The sequence below is a fragment of the Anomaloglossus baeobatrachus genome, chromosome 2 (assembly GCF_048569485.1).
Source record: "Anomaloglossus baeobatrachus isolate aAnoBae1 chromosome 2, aAnoBae1.hap1, whole genome shotgun sequence".
NCBI classification, from domain to species: domain Eukaryota; kingdom Metazoa; phylum Chordata; class Amphibia; order Anura; family Aromobatidae; genus Anomaloglossus; species Anomaloglossus baeobatrachus.
Genome location: NC_134354.1, coordinates 470,578,614 through 470,598,067, shown reverse-complemented (window position 1 = coordinate 470,598,067; position 19,454 = coordinate 470,578,614). Strand labels below are relative to the sequence as shown.

At 43.3% G+C, this 19,454-nt stretch overlaps 1 protein-coding gene across 1 annotated transcript in view; it reads left to right on the top strand.

Annotated features, from left to right (window-relative positions):
• Positions 1 to 19,454, top strand: part of LOC142291659 (uncharacterized) — a 1,021,181-nt gene that overhangs the window by 182,493 nt on the left and 819,234 nt on the right. The window contains exons 31-32 of the mRNA XM_075336344.1: positions 1,796 to 2,005; positions 18,136 to 18,271. Of these exons, the coding sequence (XP_075192459.1) occupies positions 1,796 to 2,005; positions 18,136 to 18,271 (346 nt within the window). The remainder of the gene's footprint in view (positions 1 to 1,795; positions 2,006 to 18,135; positions 18,272 to 19,454) is intronic.

The following is a 19,454-nucleotide window of genomic DNA, read 5'->3' as shown; positions in this document are numbered from 1 at the left end:
TGGCTGGGAGAGCAGTGCAGTGACCTGAGCTAACATCAATGGGTCAGCCCAGGTCACTGCAGGGCATGACAAGTGCTGCTGTCAGCGAGGTACATTACCTGCGCTGATCTCCAGCACACTGACAGCCCCTGTCACTGAGTTCAATGACTGGCGTCTTCACACCAAGTATCGCGAGAGGCCCGTGACGTCACCGCTAGTCAGTCTCGGGTCGGAAGCGAGAGGTGATGTGACAAGCGGCGGCCATGGAGGACAGTGACAGCGCTGAGGTCGGGATGGCGGGACTTCATCACCGCAGGTAAGCCGAGCGGGACCATGTGTGTGTGTGTGTGTGTGTGTGTGTCTGTGTGTGTGTGTGTACATGTGTACATGCCGCGTGCAGGAGGGGGCGGAGTGAGCTGAGCGGGGAAGTGTGGGCTTCCTGCACGTAACTAGGATAAACATCGGGTTACTAACCAAAGCGCTTTGGTTGGATACCCGATGTTTATCTTGGTTACCAGCTTGTGGCAGGCTGCCAGCGATGGCTCCTGCACACTGTAGCTGTAAAAAGCCCTGCTTTTTGCTGCTAGGACCGTTCTCGAACGTATCTAGAACTATCGAGCTTTTACAAAAAAGCTCGAGTTCTAGTTCGATCTAGAACAGCCCCAAAATCATTCGAGCCTAGAACTGGAGAACCACGAACCGCGAACCGCGCTCAACTCTACTCAGGATGTTCTGCTTCACCTCAATTGAGAGTTCCTTAGACCGCATGTTGTCTGGTCACAGCAACAGCCTCCAAATGCAAAACCACACACCTGTAATCAACCCCAGACCTTTTAACTACTTCATTGATTACAGGTTAATGAGGGAGACGCCTTCAGAGTTAATTGCAGCCCTTAGAGTCCCTTGTCCAATTACTTTTGGTCCCTTGAAAAAGAGGAGGCTATGCATTACAGAGCTATGATTCCTAAACCCTTTTTCCGATTTGGATGTGAAAACTCTCATATTGCAGCTGGGAGTGTGCACTTTCAGCCCATATTATATATATATAATTGTATTTCTGAACATGTTTTTGTAAACAGCTAAAATAACAAAACTTGTGTCACTGTCCAAATATTTCTGGACCTAACTGTATATATATATATATATATATATATATTGCAAGACATACAATTAAATGATTTGTTCTTTATTGTGCGCCACATATGTGCAAATGATAATATTAAGGCTATGTGCCCACGCTACAGGATTTATCGCGGATTTGACGCGGATTTTGACGCGGATTTAGCGCGGATTTGCCGAAAATCTGCAGCACAGCTACTCCCCAGCCATTTCAATGGCATTTTGGAAATGCTGTGCCCATGCTGCGGATTTTTCCGCTGCGGATTTTGCCGCGGATTTTGATGCGGAACAAACTGCAGCATGTCAATTGTTTGGTGCGGATTTGGTGCGGATTTTCTGTTTTGAATGGGGAAAAAAAAAAAATAAAATCCGCATCAAAATCCGCGGCAAATCCGCGGTAAATCCGCGGTAAATCCGCGGCAAATCCGCGGGTGCGGATTTGCCGCGAAAGTTGCGGATTTTCAGGCAAAAAAATCCGCAGGGACCTTTTACTGTGGACACATAGCCTAAGTTTTACTTTTCAATGAAATGCTTGATGTGTAAGTATATAATCTCTTTTAGAGAGAATTGTATTCTAACAACTCTGTCTTAACAATATACAATTACATGCTTTCTTTTGAAGTGTAATGCACTGCAACTTCTTATACTATTATTAAACGTATATATGATTGATAATTATGTACATATATACCACTAGGAGTTTGGTAAAGTTCTGCTCATGAGAAATACAGAATCTATATTCGAAGAGCTGGAACATCATCAGTTGGTGTTGAGAAGCATACATCCCTATGCAGAAGCTGGATCCTTCCTTGATGATGTGACAAAATGGCAAAAGAAGTTGCAAGTCATTGAGACGGTTGTTCAACTGTGGCTGTCTGTGCAGGAGAAATGGACTCAGATGGAGGAGGTTTTTACTTTTTATCTATTCTTTTTTTCTTCTTTAATAAGGTTACTTGATCTGAACCCCTTTCTGACATTGAGCATACTGGTATGCCCTATTTTGACGGGGTTTGCTGAAAATAGATGTACTGGTATATTCAGTTGATTTGTGGGCACAAGAACTGTGCCCACACAATCACTGCTGGGAGCTCATCTTAACTGATAGCCAAGCTCCTGTTGTAACAACCAGTTTAACCTTTTAAATGCTGTAATCATAAGAGATCACAGTATTTAGACAGTTGTGAGAGGAAAGTGGCTCTCTCTCGTAAGTCACCAACATCCTCACAACTCGATCATGGGATATTGATGTGTCATGCTCCACTTAGGAGGCAAATGGTGCATGGCAAGACAGATGGAAAGGGTAACTCTGCCACTAGTGATAAACAGGAAGGGTAACCCCTGACACATACCCTAGGCAATCCTGAGCTCCCTGATGCCCCTAGACAGGTTTTTTGATCCCTTGCAGAGATCACGTTCCCACCCCCTGACTTATCCTACACACAGCCCTGACTAGTGTGCAGGGTAGCAGAAATTATAGTCCTGCTCTGTTATAAAGACACAAAAGGGAATTAAACAGACAGGGGTAAGAAAAACTTCCAGGCAGCAATCTCCAAAGCAACCTTTCTTTCCATGGCTCACACCTCCACACTGATACCAAAATATAGCAGGCTATCACTGGAAATTACCCAAGCTAACAGGTAAATACTTATACCAGAGGGGAGTAGATAAAAGACAACAGCTGAGATAGGCCACAAAAGAAAGCCTTAGGAGACAAAACAACAGCTTTAACCCTTGCCGCACTAACACAAGGCAAATATGCATTGCTAATAGGAAAGCAAAGCAGCTCCAACCAGCACAGGTGTGTGTGTAGCCACACACTGTGACCTTCTGACCCCAAGAATAGGAGATGATAGCCTCGTGACATAATGGTTGTGAAGGCAGCTGTAGATCAAATGTCATCCGGGTCTGCCAAGTATGGTGGCCAATTAGGCCTTGCCATAATCAGGTTCTTACAGGCATTCTGTAAGTGTAAAGCTGACAGGTCTAATGCCTGGCAATACATATGTATTACAGTGCATTAAACCGAGGACTGGAGAACTAAAGTTGAATTCCCATGGAGAGACTAAGTAAAAAAAAAAATAAATAAAAATTGTAAGAATATAACTCCCTCAACACAAAATAAAGAACAAAAAATATACAGTGGGTGATGTAAGTACTAAACACATCACCAATTTTTGAGGTACATATATTTGTAAAGATGCTATTGACTTGAATTTCTCACCAGATATCTGTAACAACCCATTCAATCCACACATGAAAAGAAATCAAACCATATGTTACGGGGGAACCGGCAGATTAGGACGAGGGGGTATATATCCCAATCGCCAGTCGGGGCCCACCGTGCTCCAGATGGTAATGGAGCTGCTGGCACCCTGTGGGTTAGGCGGAGACTATAGAGCTGGATGGCTCTGAGATAACCCAGGGAACTGGTCACGTGTGTAGTGACACGTCAGACCGGACGACAACCCAGTTAGCGTGTCTGTGGAATTGGCGCAACCCCAACCACGTGTGCAGGGAACACGTCAGACCGGATGGTGACCAGGTAGCGTTGACCGAGAAGACCGCTGCGACAGCGCCCTCTCGGCCACGTGTGTCAGACACAACAGGCTGAGCGGTCCTTCGATTAGCGTTTCTGTTCACTACTCGAATGGCCACGTGTGTAGAAGACACGTGAGACCAAGGGATCACACCAGTAGGATTGACTTTGAAGCCAAGGAGGAAAACAGGTTCACACACCCAATCCTGGAACACCCTGTTAACTCCACAGGGGTCCTGGGGTATGCAGTCCGTGCGCGTAGGAGGCACAACCGGACAGGTAGCGCAACAGGTGCATTGTCCGTGTGCGTAGAGGGCACTCTCGGACAGGTGACGCAGCAGGTATGCTGTCAGTGTGCGTAGAAGGCACAACTGGACAGGTGACGCAGCAGCCGCAGCCCAGTTAACGTCACTGGATTGCTATAGCACAAGAGGAATGGTATCAAGGAAGCACAGCGCCTGACCCTCATGTGCTGAGCTACGAATCTTGGCGTGACAGGCACCGTTCACCTAGCCCTACCTACCGCTTCCAACAAGGTTTATGCCACCATGAATTCTAAGTGAATATGAGTGAAGATTACGCACCTCCATGTTGTCTCCAGCCCCTTTTATAACCTAGATCCGCCCCAAACCCAGGGTGGAACCAACAAGGTCCAATAGCAGAGTGCCATATCATCAGCGACATCACTAGCGGCCTATCCGGAACCGCCACGTCAATGATGACCTCATTATGGGGAGATAAGGTATGCACACCAGTGACTATGGAAGGGGAATACATGGAATAGCAGAAACTGCTGTGTGAATACTGACATGAAAAATTCAATAGCTATTGTAAGAATGAAATGTGAAAAATGGAACCTGCATTACTGCCATGAATATATGAATAAAGAGAAATTTAGCTACTGAATTGATCAATGCAGAAGAGCCCCAACACTACGCCAAAGTATTTCTCTACGTTGGGGTCCCTAGCTTGTGTGTGTCCTCTCATGCAGTTAAAAAACTTACCGTGTATGGGACGCTGAGACCCAGGCTATATATGCGTATAATGTGGATTGGCAATAGGTGTGTATGGGGAGGGTTCACAAACGAAAAACTACTAACATTAAGGAATAACGTTTGGAACTCCATTCTATGTCTGAACTGGGTGCAAAAACATACACGGTAAGTTTTTTAACTGCATGAGAGGACACACACAAGCTAGGGACCCCAACGTAGAGAAATACTTTGGCGTAGTGTTGGGGCTCTTCTGCATTGATCAATTCAGTAGCTAAATTTCTCTTTATTCATATATTCATGGCAGTAATGCAGGTTCCATTTTTCACATTTCATTCTTACAAATAGCTATTGAATTTTTCATGTCAGTATTCACACAGCAGTTTCTGCTATTCCATGTATTCCCCTTCCATAGTCACTGGTGTGCATACCTTATCTCCCCATAGTGATGTTTTTTAGGTTTTTTGCACCCAGTTCAGACATAGAATGGAGTTCCAAACGTTATTCCTTAATGTTAGTAGTTTTTCGTTTGTGAACCCTCCCCATACACACCTATTGCCAATCCACATTATACGCATATATAGCCTGGGTCTCAGCGTCCCATACACGGTAAGTTTTTTAACTGCATGAGAGGACACACACAAGCTAGGGACCCCAACGTAGAGAAATACTTTGGCGTAGTGTTGGGGCTCTTCTGCATTGATCAATTCAGTAGCTAAATTTCTCTTTATTCATATATTCATGGCAGTAATGCAGGTTCCATTTTTCACATTTCATTCTTACAAATAGCTATTGAATTTTTCATGTCAGTATTCACACAGCAGTTTCTGCTATTCCATGTATTCCCCTTCCATAGTCACTGGTGTGCATACCTTATCTCCCCATAGTGATGTTTTTTAGGTTTTTTGCACCCAGTTCAGACATAGAATGGAGTTCCAAACGTTATTCCTTAATGTTAGTAGTTTTTCGTTTGTGAACCCTCCCCATACACACCTATTGCCAATCCACATTATACGCATATATAGCCTGGGTCTCAGCGTCCCATACACGGTACGTTTTTTAACTGCATGAGAGGACACACACAAGCTAGGGACCCCAACGTAGAGAAATACTTTGGCGTAGTGTTGGGGCTCTTCTGCATTGATCAATTCAGTAGCTAAATTTCTCTTTATTCATATATTCATGGCAGTAATGCAGGTTCCATTTTTCACATTTCATTCTTACAAATAGCTATTGAATTTTTCATGTCAGTATTCACACAGCAGTTTCTGCTATTCCATGTATTCCCCTTCCATAGTCACTGGTGTGCATACCTTATCTCCCCATAGTGATGTTTTTTAGGTTTTTTGCACCCAGTTCAGACATAGAATGGAGTTCCAAACGTTATTCCTTAATGTTAGTGGTTTTTCGTTTGTGAACCCTCCCCATACACACCTATTGCCAATCCACATTATACGCATATATAGCCTGGGTCTCAGCGTCCCATACACGGTAAGTTTTTTAACTGCATGAGAGGACACACACAAGCTAGGGACCCCAACGTAGAGAAATACTTTGGCGTAGTGTTGGGGCTCTTCTGCATTGATCAATTCAGTAGCTAAATTTCTCTTTATTCATATATTCATGGCAGTAATGCAGGTTCCATTTTTCACATTTCATTCTTACAAATAGCTATTGAATTTTTCATGTCAGTATTCACACAGCAGTTTCTGCTATTCCATGTATTCCCCTTCCATAGTCACTGGTGTGCATACCTTATCTCCCCATAGTGATGTTTTTTAGTTTTTTTGCACCCAGTTCAGACATAGAATGGAGTTCCAAACGTTATTCCTTAATGATGACCTCATGGCAGCCACGCCCCAAACACTTCGCCAGTCATCGTCTGACGACCAATGGTGAGGTGCCAGATCATAGGGCGGGCCTCTGCGAACCAGTCCAGAGTGGCCACGTCATCAGGACACCTGACACCCTCTGCTCTATCAGGGCCTGCCACCTCACGGACATGCTCAGTGAGGTCCTTACTGGACCTAGGCTCTAATGCACTAAGTGCCTGAGCAAGCTCAGTAGCCTGAACAACAGACGCAGAAATCAGACTATCTGCCTGAGCATGCTCAGTAGGCACATCCCAGAACTTAGACACAGCATGAAGTCCAAGTACCTGTGCAAAGAGGCTGTTAGGATTAATTGTGGGAGCATGCTCAGTAGCCTGAACTGAGGACTTAGTCTCAGAAATGACACAATCTTAGACTCTGGCTGGGGTAAATCGGCACGTGCATGCGCACTAGCCGCCTCCCCACACTTAGACGTGGTGGAAGGAGCAGCCAACTGGACGACCCGAGGCATGGCCAAGAACGGCAGCCGGCGCCTGGGCGCAACAGGAACCGCAGAAGGCTGCTTGCTGCTATGGCGGCGCCAGTTTGTAACAGTACCCCCCCTCTAGCTGCCATCCCACTCAAATGGTCTATAGTCACCAAAGATACCACTGAGCGATGGGCGGAAGATGGAGACATGCAGTGGGAGCTAAAAGACTCACTCCACCGTGTAATCACCCCAAACAACCAGTTGATATGTGGGGAATGCCGCTTCAACCAAGGAATACCCAACAGAATATCATCTGCACCCTTAGGGAGAACCAGAAATGAAATGGTCTCCCTATGCCCAGATGACATGGCAAGGGTAATGGGCACTGTCCGCTGGTGAATTACTTTGGGCAACAAGCATGCTCAGTAGGCACATCCCAGAACTTAGACACAGCACGAAGTCCAAGTACCTGTGCAAAGAGGCTGTTAGGATTAATTGTGGGAACATGCTCAGTAGCCTGAACTGAGGACTAAAGCCCGCTTTACATGCTACAATATATCTTATGATGTGTCGGCGGGGTCACGTCGTAAGTGACGCACATTCGGCATTGTAAGGTACATTGTAGTGTGTGACAGGTACGTGCGATTGCGATTGAACATTAAAACGTTCATCGCATACACATCGTTGAATCCTGACGAATTGCACGTCTGGTTGTTCAATGTTCCCGAGGCAGCACACATCGCAGTGTGTGACACTCCGGGAACATTGAACAGATCTTACCTGCCTCCCGCGGCTCCAGCCGGCAATGTGGAAGGAAAGAGGTAGGCGGGATGTTTACGTCCCGCTCATCTCCGCCCCTCCGCTTCTATTGGCCGGCTGCCGCGTGACGTTGATGGGATGCCGAACGTCCCTCCCACTCCAGGAAGTGGACGTTCGCCGCCCACATCGAGGTCATAAGGACGGGTAAGTACGTGTGACGGGGGTTAGTCGTTTGTGCGGCACGTTCAACAAATTGAACGTGCCATACATACGATGGGAGCATTGCAAATCGCATACAATATCGTATGCGAAATTGCAACGTGTAAAGCAGGCTTTAGTCTCAGAAATGACACAATCAGGCTGAGCATGCTCAGTAGGCAAAACACCGAGCTTAGACTCTGGCTGGGGTAAATCGGCGCGCGCATGCGCACTAGCCGTAGACGTCGTGGAAGGAGCAGCCAACTGGACGACCCATTCTAGAACAATTAAACAAGCCTGTGAAATACTGGGAGAATATTGTCTGGTAAGATGAAAACAACATTGAACTCTTCTATGCCATAACACACCATGCTTGGAGGCCAAAAGGCACTGCATATCACTCCCAAAACATCATGCCAACAGTGATGTTTGGAGGTGGGAACATCGCTGCATGGGGCTGTTTTTCAGCATATGGCATTGGCAAATTTCATAAAATTGAGGGAAGGATGAATGAACAAATGTACAGAGACATTCTTGTTAACAAAATCTGCTGCAATCTACCAGGATGATGAAGATGAAACGAGAGTGGACATTTCAGCAAAACAAACAGAACACACAGCCAAGGAAACTCTCAATTGGTTTCATAGAAAGCAAATAAAACTGCTCGAATGTCCCAGCCAATCACCTGACCTGACTCCATTAGAAAATTTATGGAAGAAACTAAAGCTTATAGTTCATAGAAGGTACCCACAGAACTTTCAGGATTTAAAGAGAGTCTGTGTGGAAAAATGGGCCCGAATCACACCGGATGCATGTGACTAGTTTCTCCATTCAGGATGAGTCTTGAAGCTGTATTTATCAACAACGGCTTTTGTACACAGGATTAAGTACATTTCTGTAAGCGTGTTCAATACTTTTTCCCTGTGTCATTTTTCATTATGACACATCACTAAATTTATGGACATTTTATGGTTTGATTTCTTTGCTGTATGGATTGGATGGGTTGTTTTTGACATCTGATGATAAATTCACGATTTTAGCACATTTAAAAATATATTTACTTAGAAAACTGGTGACGTGTTCAATACTTATTTCACATGCTGTGTGGCGCCAATAAATATGCATTTTTATGTCAAAGAAAATTTATGAAAAAAGAGACACATTTGGTATTGCCACATCCAAAGCAACCCGATCTACAAAATAGTCACACAATTTATCCCTACTGTAAACATTAGGGATGAGTGAACCCAAACTGTAAAGTTCGTGGTTCGCACCAAACACCAGGTGTTTGAGTCTTGGAAAAATGTATCCGAGTTTGTGTACTGTTAGTATGTTGATAAAGTTTGTTGAAAGGTTTGGGATCCCCTCTATTTTTGATAACCAGCCAAAGTAAAGCTAACGGCTAAGGGTTGCAGCTTGCAGTTGTCTGATTTACCTGGGCTGGTTATCAAAAATAAACAGGAGCCCACGTCATTTTTATTTTATTTTTTCCCTATCCACATTTGTTTGCAGGGGCATTGCCCCCATTTGCTTCCTTATGCAGCCCCCTAGCCCTTACTACAACCATTTTACAGCACTATAGTTTGGGTGTCAACTGACATATGGGGTTCACAGTCAAGTTCTCTGTTCAAGTCCGGGTCCTGAACTGAACTTTTAACTAAAGTCCAGCCGAACTTGGTGAACCCGAACATCCACGGGTTTGCTCATCTCTAGTAAACATTGTTAAAAACAATATTTAAAAAGTTACACTTCTCAAAACATGCTGATGCAAAAAATGTTTTTCTATAAAAAGTTTTCAGTGTACAAAAGTTGCAAAAGATAAAAAACCTATATAATGTCACTGAATGTTACAGTGTAATATGTCACTGAAATTGTACTGATCCGAAGAATAAAAAAAATATCATTTTGCCTCCTAAAAATTTGAATTGAATGAGATCCAAAAAATGCTATGTACCACAAATGGTGCCAACAAAATAAATAACTCATCCCAGTAAACAAGTTCTCTCATGGTTCTGGCAGCAGAAAAATGTAAAAATTATTGCTCTCAAAATATGGTGACGTAAAAACAATTTTTGTATACAAAATTGTTTTTGTTTCCACAAGTAGCAAAACAATAAAAATTTAGAAATCTAATATAACTATAATTATAATGATGGAAATAAATAAAGCTGACACTTATACTGCACGATGAAAAGTTTAAAAAAACAAAAACAACCAATTTTTGAATTGCGGTTGATTAGTTCATTTGGCCTCCCAAACATCAAAATAAGGCTCAGTTCACATTCATCCTGCGCTCTACACTGAACACTTTCTTTGGGAATTCCATCTAAATCTCTGAAATACTTGAATTAGACAAAACTCCCAATGGATCCATTCACTATAATGGCGCAGATAGACTCTGTCTAGACCATGATCTAGTGATGTCTGTCTTTTTAGGTACCCACAAAAGTACGGTCAACCACAGTTTTATACACCTCTGAAACCACGACACAGAACACAGGATAAATGGTGAACTAAGCCTTAAGTGGTCCATAATGGTACCAAGAAAAACTTCAACTCAACCCACAAAAAAACCCCACTTAGGTCCATCATCTGATCATGGAAATCTAGGGGGTTTCCACATTACTGGTAGCACAAAGGCTCTTGATGAGCCACATTGCGCTCCCAAAAGAAATCCAGATAAATCTGCACAATCTGCAAATCAATCGCTCCCATCTCTGCTGAGCTCCACAGTGTGCTTAATGCTGCTGTTAGTGTCCACAAATTTGGTATTACTGTAGCAAGGAGAACCCAGTCAATTTACAGGGTGTGTGTCTCCAGAAGCACAAACTGGGCACAATGTATTGGGTACTAAAATCTATTTTAATTTGCAGCATTCACAGCGTACTTATTTCTGGAAAATATTTATGGAGTGAAAATCACCACTATATTATAGTTACGATTTCCAAAGTGAAGTTACTTTTGAGAATTTCTGCTGTTCGGCCACTGTAAGAATACAGTCCGCAAACTATTCTTGAAATATCTGTGCTCTAAAAGTCAAATAGCATTCCCTTCTTCTCAAGTCCTCCTGAATAATGTTTTGGGGAGAGAGTCATGACGCTTTTTCAGAGCCTTTGTGCTATCTAGTAAAAAGAAAACCCCCTATATTTCCATTGATAGATGGCAACGGCTGAGTGGGTTTTTTTTTTTTTTAATTGAGTTGGTGACATATTGGGGTAGATAACATTTTGGATCACTTTTAAGGTCCGGTTTATCCTATGCTCTAACCTGGTCTCTAACATTGGGGGTCCCATTTAAATGTCTGAAATACATAATTCATATGGAACCATTCACTATGATAAATATAACCATAATTCACAGGCCTCTATTTGGCAATATACAAAAATGTGAATTGAGATTAAATTGGGTGGCAGAGTAAACAAATCAACAGCAGTTCAAGAATTCCTTTTTTTAACGTCGATCTTGTCGAGTGTAAGGGGTGGTACAGCTATTTTCTTTAGGTCAGAACACTTATAGCAATGCAAGATTTATATATTTTTTTTAAACACACTTTAAAAAAAGATGATTGAAAGCCATTATTTTTCTGCAAAAAGAGCTGCATGAGGTCTTATTTTTTGCACGACAAGTTGAAGTCTTTATTGGTACCCTCTTCGAGTACATAGCATTTTTTGACCTTTTGTTATTTTGATGTTTGGGAGGCAGAATGAACAAAAAAAATTCAAGGATACTTTTTATTTATTTTTTATGCCATCATTTTCAGGGATGCCATATTTTATTTACTTAAATCTTTGTGATTGCGTATTATACCACTTTTTGTGTGACAATATGATGCCTTTTTGACATCTTTACAGTTTTCACGGTAAAGATTAAACATTATGACAGTGTTATAGGTCAGGTAATACTAGACACGGCAATACCAAATATTTATACAGTTTTTTTATTCTTTGGGGGGTTTTTTTCAATATTTTTACATTTTTTTTACTTACTCTCTTTATGGGATTTTAATTTTCAGTTGTCTAATCAATTGTCTAATACCCTGCACTACACATATATTACATGGTTTTAGATCTGTCTGCGTTACAATGACAAATGGCCTGTTAGACCCTGCTTGTGGTAGGGTATAATAGGCCACCATATCAAGCAGTCACACTGCTTCCTAGTCCGCTCATTAAACCTTTTGAATATGCACTGCTTCCCTCTATGACAGCATCTGTGATCAGTTGCAGTCAGACTGCTGGCGTGCCAGCATCTGTGATTGGTTGCCCTCACGCTAACTTTCTGGGTCCCCGGAGTGTAAAAATAAGTAAATAATAGGAAAAAATGGTGTGGGGGTCTCATATATTTTCATACACAGTGAAGATAAAGCAGATAGCTACAGGCTGCAGCCCCCAGCTGTGTGTGTTATCTTTGCAGTGTATCAAAATATGAGGGATCCCATGATGCTTTTTTAAAATTATTTAAATAAATAATTTAAAAAGATAGCGTGCAGTCCTCCCCAATTTTGATATCCAGCCAAGATAAAGCAGACAGCTGGGGGCTCATATTCTCAGGCTGTAGAGGTCCATAGATATTGGGCCTTCCCCAGCCTAAAAATAGCAGCTTGCAGCCAATCCTGGTGCTTACCCAGCTCATCCCAATTGTCCTGGAGCAGTGGCAATCAGGATAATATAAGGGATTAATGACAGCTGTATTTGTCAAAAAATCACAGCTGTCATCAAAACCAAGGTTAATAATGGGAAGTCAACTATGAGACCCCACCATTACTAATCGTGTAAATAAACAGAAATAAACAAAACACGGGGATTTTTTTTTTTTTTTTAAATTACACCCTCTTTCTACAATTTACTAACCCCCAAAACACCTGTGCAGGTCTGATGTAATCTGCAGACACAACGTCCTACGATGAATCTGGCTCTATTACATCCTGAGGTCACAGTGCATGGTCACATTAGAAACCGATCACTGCGGCGTCCAGTACACACTGACGGAGCTGCAGCTGTGAGAGCACTGATGTCAGTGAATTCACCTGAGGTCACAGCTGGCGGTTCCCATGGTACCCCAGCTGTGATCTCAGGCGAAATCAATGAACTCAGTGAACTCACCTCAGCTAAACTTTATGTAGTCATGGAAGGTGAACTCAATGAACACACTGCCGTATTACTGGCTTAGGCTATATGTTCATGTTGAGTATTTAGTTGCAGAAAATCTGCATCTCCTGGCGCAAAAATGCACCAAAAACGTGATGCAGTATTGATGCTTGTTTCTTCTAGGAGATATGGATTTGGTGCAGATATTTCTTGCGAAATCTGCACCAAATTTGCATCTTCTGGCAGAAATATGCACCAAAAATCTGTGCCCTTGATCGGACTACTGCTCACGCGATCAGACTTCTGCTTGCTCTATTGGACCTATTTTCCTCAGTCAATTCGTCTGTTAATGCTATCAATACAACACAACCTTTTAACTTTGCTCCGTCTTCACTCAAGTACACAAGATGTCTTAACTTCTGGAAAGACTCTCAATGTCCCTCAATTAGTTTTCAGCAGTAGTGGCGCTTTGGTCCCTGATATGTCCTCTTGAAACTTGGCTATGTAGTACAATCTTCCTTATAGGAGTGACTTGATAAAAAGGCAAGGTGATGGCTGCCTGCCCCTCCTGATCCCTGTGTTTTTTTCTATATCTCTCTTGCATCAAAGCAGTTCACATGTCTCAAGTGTGCTCAGCCTCTTGTTCACCCAGTTGCAACAAGTCACTTTGTATTCCAGCCTTTCTCAAATACCTGCACCTTGTGCTTTTAGGCTATGTGCGCACAGTGCGTTTTTCGTGGCGTTTTTGCGCGTTTTTCGGGTGCGATTTTGGCCTCAAAACTGCATGACTTTGCTTCCCCAGCAAAGTCTATGAGTTTTAAATTTTGCTGTCCACACACAACTGTTTTTTTAAGCTGCGTTTTTGAGCTTGAAAAAAAAATGGACATGTCAATTCTTTCCTGCGTTTTTCTGCTTTTTCCCCCTATGCAATGCATTGGAAAAACGCAGCAAAACGCAGAGATCAAAAACGCAGCAAAACGCAGCCAAAAACGCACCAAATCGCGGTAAAAACGCATGCACGTTTTTTCGACGCGGGTGCGTTTTTGTGCGTTTTTAGCGGCCAAAAACGCACATAAACGCAGTGTCAAAAAATTGCAGTGTGCGAACTTAGCCTTAGGAGTCTTTTAGGTGGCAGCAGCTGCCCACAAATGCTGTATAGTCATTGCAATTCCCTTACAAAACATTGCAGGGCAGTCGTGGCACTTGCCCTGGCTGTTAATACAGAAGATGTGCATCAAGCTGTGCTTTCATGCGTATCATGCTTGGCACAAGCTCCTGTGCCCCCACGATCTCCAGGATATTCTGGTACGTCCATTTGTGACAACACCATCCAAAATAGAACATACTGATATAACCAGTGTTGGGAAGGGCTTAATGGTTGGCATAGGCAAAATTCCCTCGACCATTTTTTCTGTCCGTGGCATAATAGCATAAGTCACATTACAAATTTCCCACATGGACTTTGTGTCCATGTGGAAAAATTGAAGCATGCACCATTATCTTTATTTTGTGAACAAAAGTCAGAGAGAATTGTGACTTATGACCCACAGCATATTCAATATTTAAGAATATCCCTGAATATACTGCCAGCAAAATAATGTCGTGATCATGAGAAAAAATTCTTATATATAGTTGATTATCTCAGGTCCACAAATGAGGAGTCAAATATTCATGCAAAGGTTCTTTAACCCTAGAACGCATACCTGGGGCCTCGCAGGCCTGCTAGGTCATTTGTTTTCTATGGTAGATTGTTATGCTTGCGCGTTCTAGGGTTAATATAGTAACAGATCAACCAACCTTGGATAAGACTGATGTTTCGGCCTTGCGGCCTTTCTCAAGGTCTTTAAGTAAAGGTTGCCTGGAGGAATATGTCAGTCAGGCTGAAACAGCTTGCAGACTCCAAATCTGAAGAGATAAGGGGTTATCTGGCCTGCTCCTTGTATCTTCATCTGGATAACCCCTTATCTCTTCATCTTTGGAACCTGCAAGCTGTTTAAAGCTGGGTTTACACACTGCAACATCTCAAACGACATCGCTGTAACGTCACCGGTTTTGTGACGCAATAGCGATGTTGTTTGCGATGTTGCAGTGTGTGAAACCTATCAGCAACCTGGCCCCTGCTGTGAAGTTGCTGGAAGTTGCTGATCACTACAAGTCGTTCAGGACCATTCCTAGGTCCTTTGTTTCCCGCTGTGCAGCATGAAGTTTCAGTGTGTGAATCCTTTTCAGCGACTTTGTTAGCAACTTCCCTTTCAAAAGGCTGCTTATCAACGTCCCCAACAACCAGCTAGGTCGCTCTGCAGGTCCGGATCGCTGGTAAGTTGTTGGCCAGGTTTGCCGGTTTGAACGCTCACCAGAGACTTAGCAGAGACTTAGGGAGGTCGCTATTGCGTCACCAAACCGGTGACGTTACAGCGATGTCCTTTGCGATGTTGCAGCGTGTAAACCCAGCTTAAGCCTGACTGACATACTTCTACAGGCAACTGTTAGGCTAGGTACACACACTGCGTTTTTTTGACGCTGCGTTTTTGTGCGTTTTTTGTGGCAAAAACCGCACAAAAACGCACCCGCGTCAAAAAAACACGGCAAAAAACGCACGCGTTTTGCCGCGATTTGGTGCGTTTTTTTGATGCGTTTTGCTGCGCTTTTGCTCACTGCGTCTTTATGCGTTTTTTATCAGTGAACAAAAAAAAAGGTCTGATGTCATTTCCTTCTTCAATGTGTTCTTCATTCTCCACTAGTGTATGCAGAAGAGCAGACAGCTGCAGAACTATAAGGCTCAGCATGCTCCATCCAATAGTGTATGCAGGAGAGCAGACAGCAGCTGCAGAACTACAAGGCTGAGCATGCTCCATCCAGGACTGTATGCTTGAGGGATAGTCAGGGGGAGCAGACCTACAAGGCTCAGCATCCTCCATCCAATAGTGTATGCAGGAGAGCAGACAGCAGCTGTCGAACTACAAGGCTCAGCATCCTCCTTCCAGGACTGTATGCAGGATTTCTTTCCCCCCCCTAAACAAAAAAAATGACGTGAGCTTCGCCATATTTTTGTATGCTAGCCGAGTACAGCAGGCAGGTACGGGCTGCCCCCAACCCCCAGCTGCCTATTTGTACCCGGTTGGGAACCAAAAATATAGGGAATTTTTATTTCATGAATTTCATGAAATAATTTAAAAAAAAAAATGATGTGAGCTTCGCCCAATTTTTGAGTCCAGCCGGGTACAACTAGGCAGCTGGGGATTGGAATCCACAGTGCAGGGTGCCCATGCTTTCTGGGCACCCCTGCTGTGAATTGCAGTCCCGCAGCCACCCCAGAAAATGGCGCTTTCATAGAAACGCCATCTTCTGGCGCTGTATCCAACTCTTCCAGCTGCCCTGATGCCGGGTGGCTCGCTGGGTAATAATGGGGTTAGGGCTAGCTGTATAGCTGGCCCTAAGCCCGAAATTCATGGTGTCACGCCAATATTAGACATGGCCACCATGAATTTCTAGTAAAGATAAAAAAAAAAACACAACACACAGAAAAATATTTTTATTAGAAATAAAACACAACCCAATTAGTGACTCCATCTTTATTGAAATAAAGAACCCCCCTCCGCAGTAATCCTGGGTCAAGGGTCCCGCGCCGTCCAATCCGGATCCAATATCATCTGATCGGTTTGCTGGAAGGCATACCGATCAGATGATGTGTCAGGTTCTAGGGGCTGAATCACATCACACATCAGCTGATTGTATAAAAGCCGATTATACAATCAGCAGATGCATCGGTACACAAAAAAAATACTCACTTATGTGCTGATTACCGGCAGCTCCTGCAGCGGAGTCTGATCCCGTACGATCGCTGCAGCAGCTGCCAGTAATCAGGGATGAAGTCTCCTGACGCATCCGCTGATAGGTGAAGCCAGCCGGCCGCTGGCGTCAGCCCGAGACTTACGATCACCTGATGCGTCAGGTGACTGCATCAGGTGATCCATCGCCAGGTCCTGCATCTATCGTACTGCCCGGGGAGACTGCACACACCCGGAGCGGCGATACCGTGAGAGGAGATCGGAGCGGGCATGGCACTGGGAGGCTGCAGACAGGTGAGTATAACTTTTTTTTTTTCTACTGTTCACTTTTGTTTTTGCAGCCGCTTCCACCTCCCGCCCAGACATGGCGCCGCACGGCAGCATACATGCACAGGACGGGAGGTGGAAGCAGCGGTGACGGTACCGGAAGGATTCACGCTTCTGTGTTTACTGGCAGAAGGAATCCTCTTCCTGTACATGTCACTTTACTACCCACCTCCTGCGTTTATAGCTGCGTTTTTGGTCTTAGAAACGCACCAAAACGCACCAAAACGCAGCTATTTGCGTTTCTCATTGCGTCTTTCAACATCCCATTGCACTCAATGGATGAAAAGCGCAGTGAAAAACGCGGGAATAATTGACATGCTGCGTTTTTGTGGCACCACAAAAACGCAGCTGAAAAAAAACGCTGTGTGCAGACAGCAAAAATGAAAACTCATAGACTTTGCTGGGGAAGCAAAGTCATGCAGTTTTCTGAGCAAAAACGCACCTGAAAACTGCGCAAAAACGCCACGAAAAACACACTGTGTGAACTTACCTTTACTGAGAGACCGTGAGAAAGGCCGTAACATTGGTCTTATCCAAGATTGGTTGCTCTGTTACTATAATAAAGAACCTATGCATGAATATTTGACTCCTTATTTGTGGACCACAGCATATTCCCCCATCCATAATGTAGATGAATTAGCACAACTCCACAGGGACAGCATTCATGCCCACAGATCTGGATGTGAATGAGCTAAAAATTAAGTCATGTGAATTTGGCCTTGTAGATATGTTTTAAAGGACTGCTTGAAAGTAGACTGTGTCGTTTCTATAAATCAATATAATGTATGCTGTTAAAGTGGGAAAAAAACTATACACTGTTCTTCACTATGTATTGTAGTAACTATTGCATCATTGCAACTCCCAGAATGTGGGAAAGCCGCAGGTTGCTATCTATTTATTTTCTATCTATCTATCTATCTATCTATCTATCTATCCTTTTTCCATGTCTCAAAATATATAATCTCACTTGGGGTCTCACACTGATGCACTCCAGCACTGCAGAATGTATAAAAATCAGTATTTATTCATTGTTATTTTACTTTCCACAGGCTTTCTCTACATTAGCATTCCGCGTAGCCATGCCCAGAGAAGCCAATTTGTTTGCTGATGTACATCACCATTTTTGCCGGCTAATGAAGTCAGTTGAGGAGAATCCAAACATATTGCAGAACTGTACACGGAGAGGTGAGGGGGTTAACCCATCTTATGTGTCAGTTAACTTTTAGAAAATTGGACCCCAATCGATTCCAACAATATAAAAAAAATATAAAGACACATAGTACTCAACCTCCCAACTCCCATGCCAGCTCCCCACTCTGTGCTTTAGCCGTAGTGGTGACATCATGTCAACAGCCCACATCACTGCTGCAGCCAATCACTGAGCTCTGCAAAGTAGCAGCCTAGCAGGCATGAGCCGCTGAGCCCTGTCAATGTCTGCAGAGGTGATGTAGGCTGTTAAGATGACGTCACCGCTGCAACTAAAACTCAGAGCCTGAAGCATCAGTGGTAAGACAAAGCTGGAGTGGGGGAGGTGAGTACTTTCTGTCTTTGCTATTTTACATTACAGGAAAAGTTTGAGATCCATTTTTCTAAAAGTGTAAAACTTCTTTTAGGGTACATCCACACGATCGGTGTTAGCGGAGTATTTTCGCTGTGTCCCAAACGTTGCATTGTACAGTAGAAGCACAGTGGATGGATTTAAAGAAATCCTGTGCCCACTGTGCTTCTTTTTTCTGCAGAGTAAACTGATATGCGGCGCAGATTTCCGAGCTGTAGCATATCAATTTATGCTTGCAGAGACACAAATGTTTTTAGCGGGAGAACATAGCGAAAATATGCTTCGCCTAGAATCCTTATGGTGGGCACGGACAGTCTGTTCTCCTATGGAGAACACTAGCATCTCCACTAGAGCATTGACACCTAAAACGCAATTTCTCCTGATCGTGTGGACGGACCCTTAGAGGAAAATATGTGATGAAGGTCTTCATCTCTGGTCACCATTGTATACTTTGCATATAAAAAATATTTGTCATACAGAGTTGAACAACATCAATTCATTGTTTTATGTCTTTTGTACTGATGAAAGATATTGCACTGTTCCACTGTGTTACTGGAGCTTTTAGAGATGTTTGTTGTTAGGCTTGTAATGCAAAGATATAATTCAAGGTCACAACAAATATTTAAAATGGTGTTCAATGGTGGACACACGCACACATGCATGTAAATACGGCATGCGTTCAGGTATTTATTTTTTTACATTTAATACAGTTGTACATTTTTCCTGAAGATTATGAGGTCCCATACAGAATCCTGTGGGGAAAATGCGATACCTATAGCGTGCTTCAAACAAAAATGCTACTGACCACAA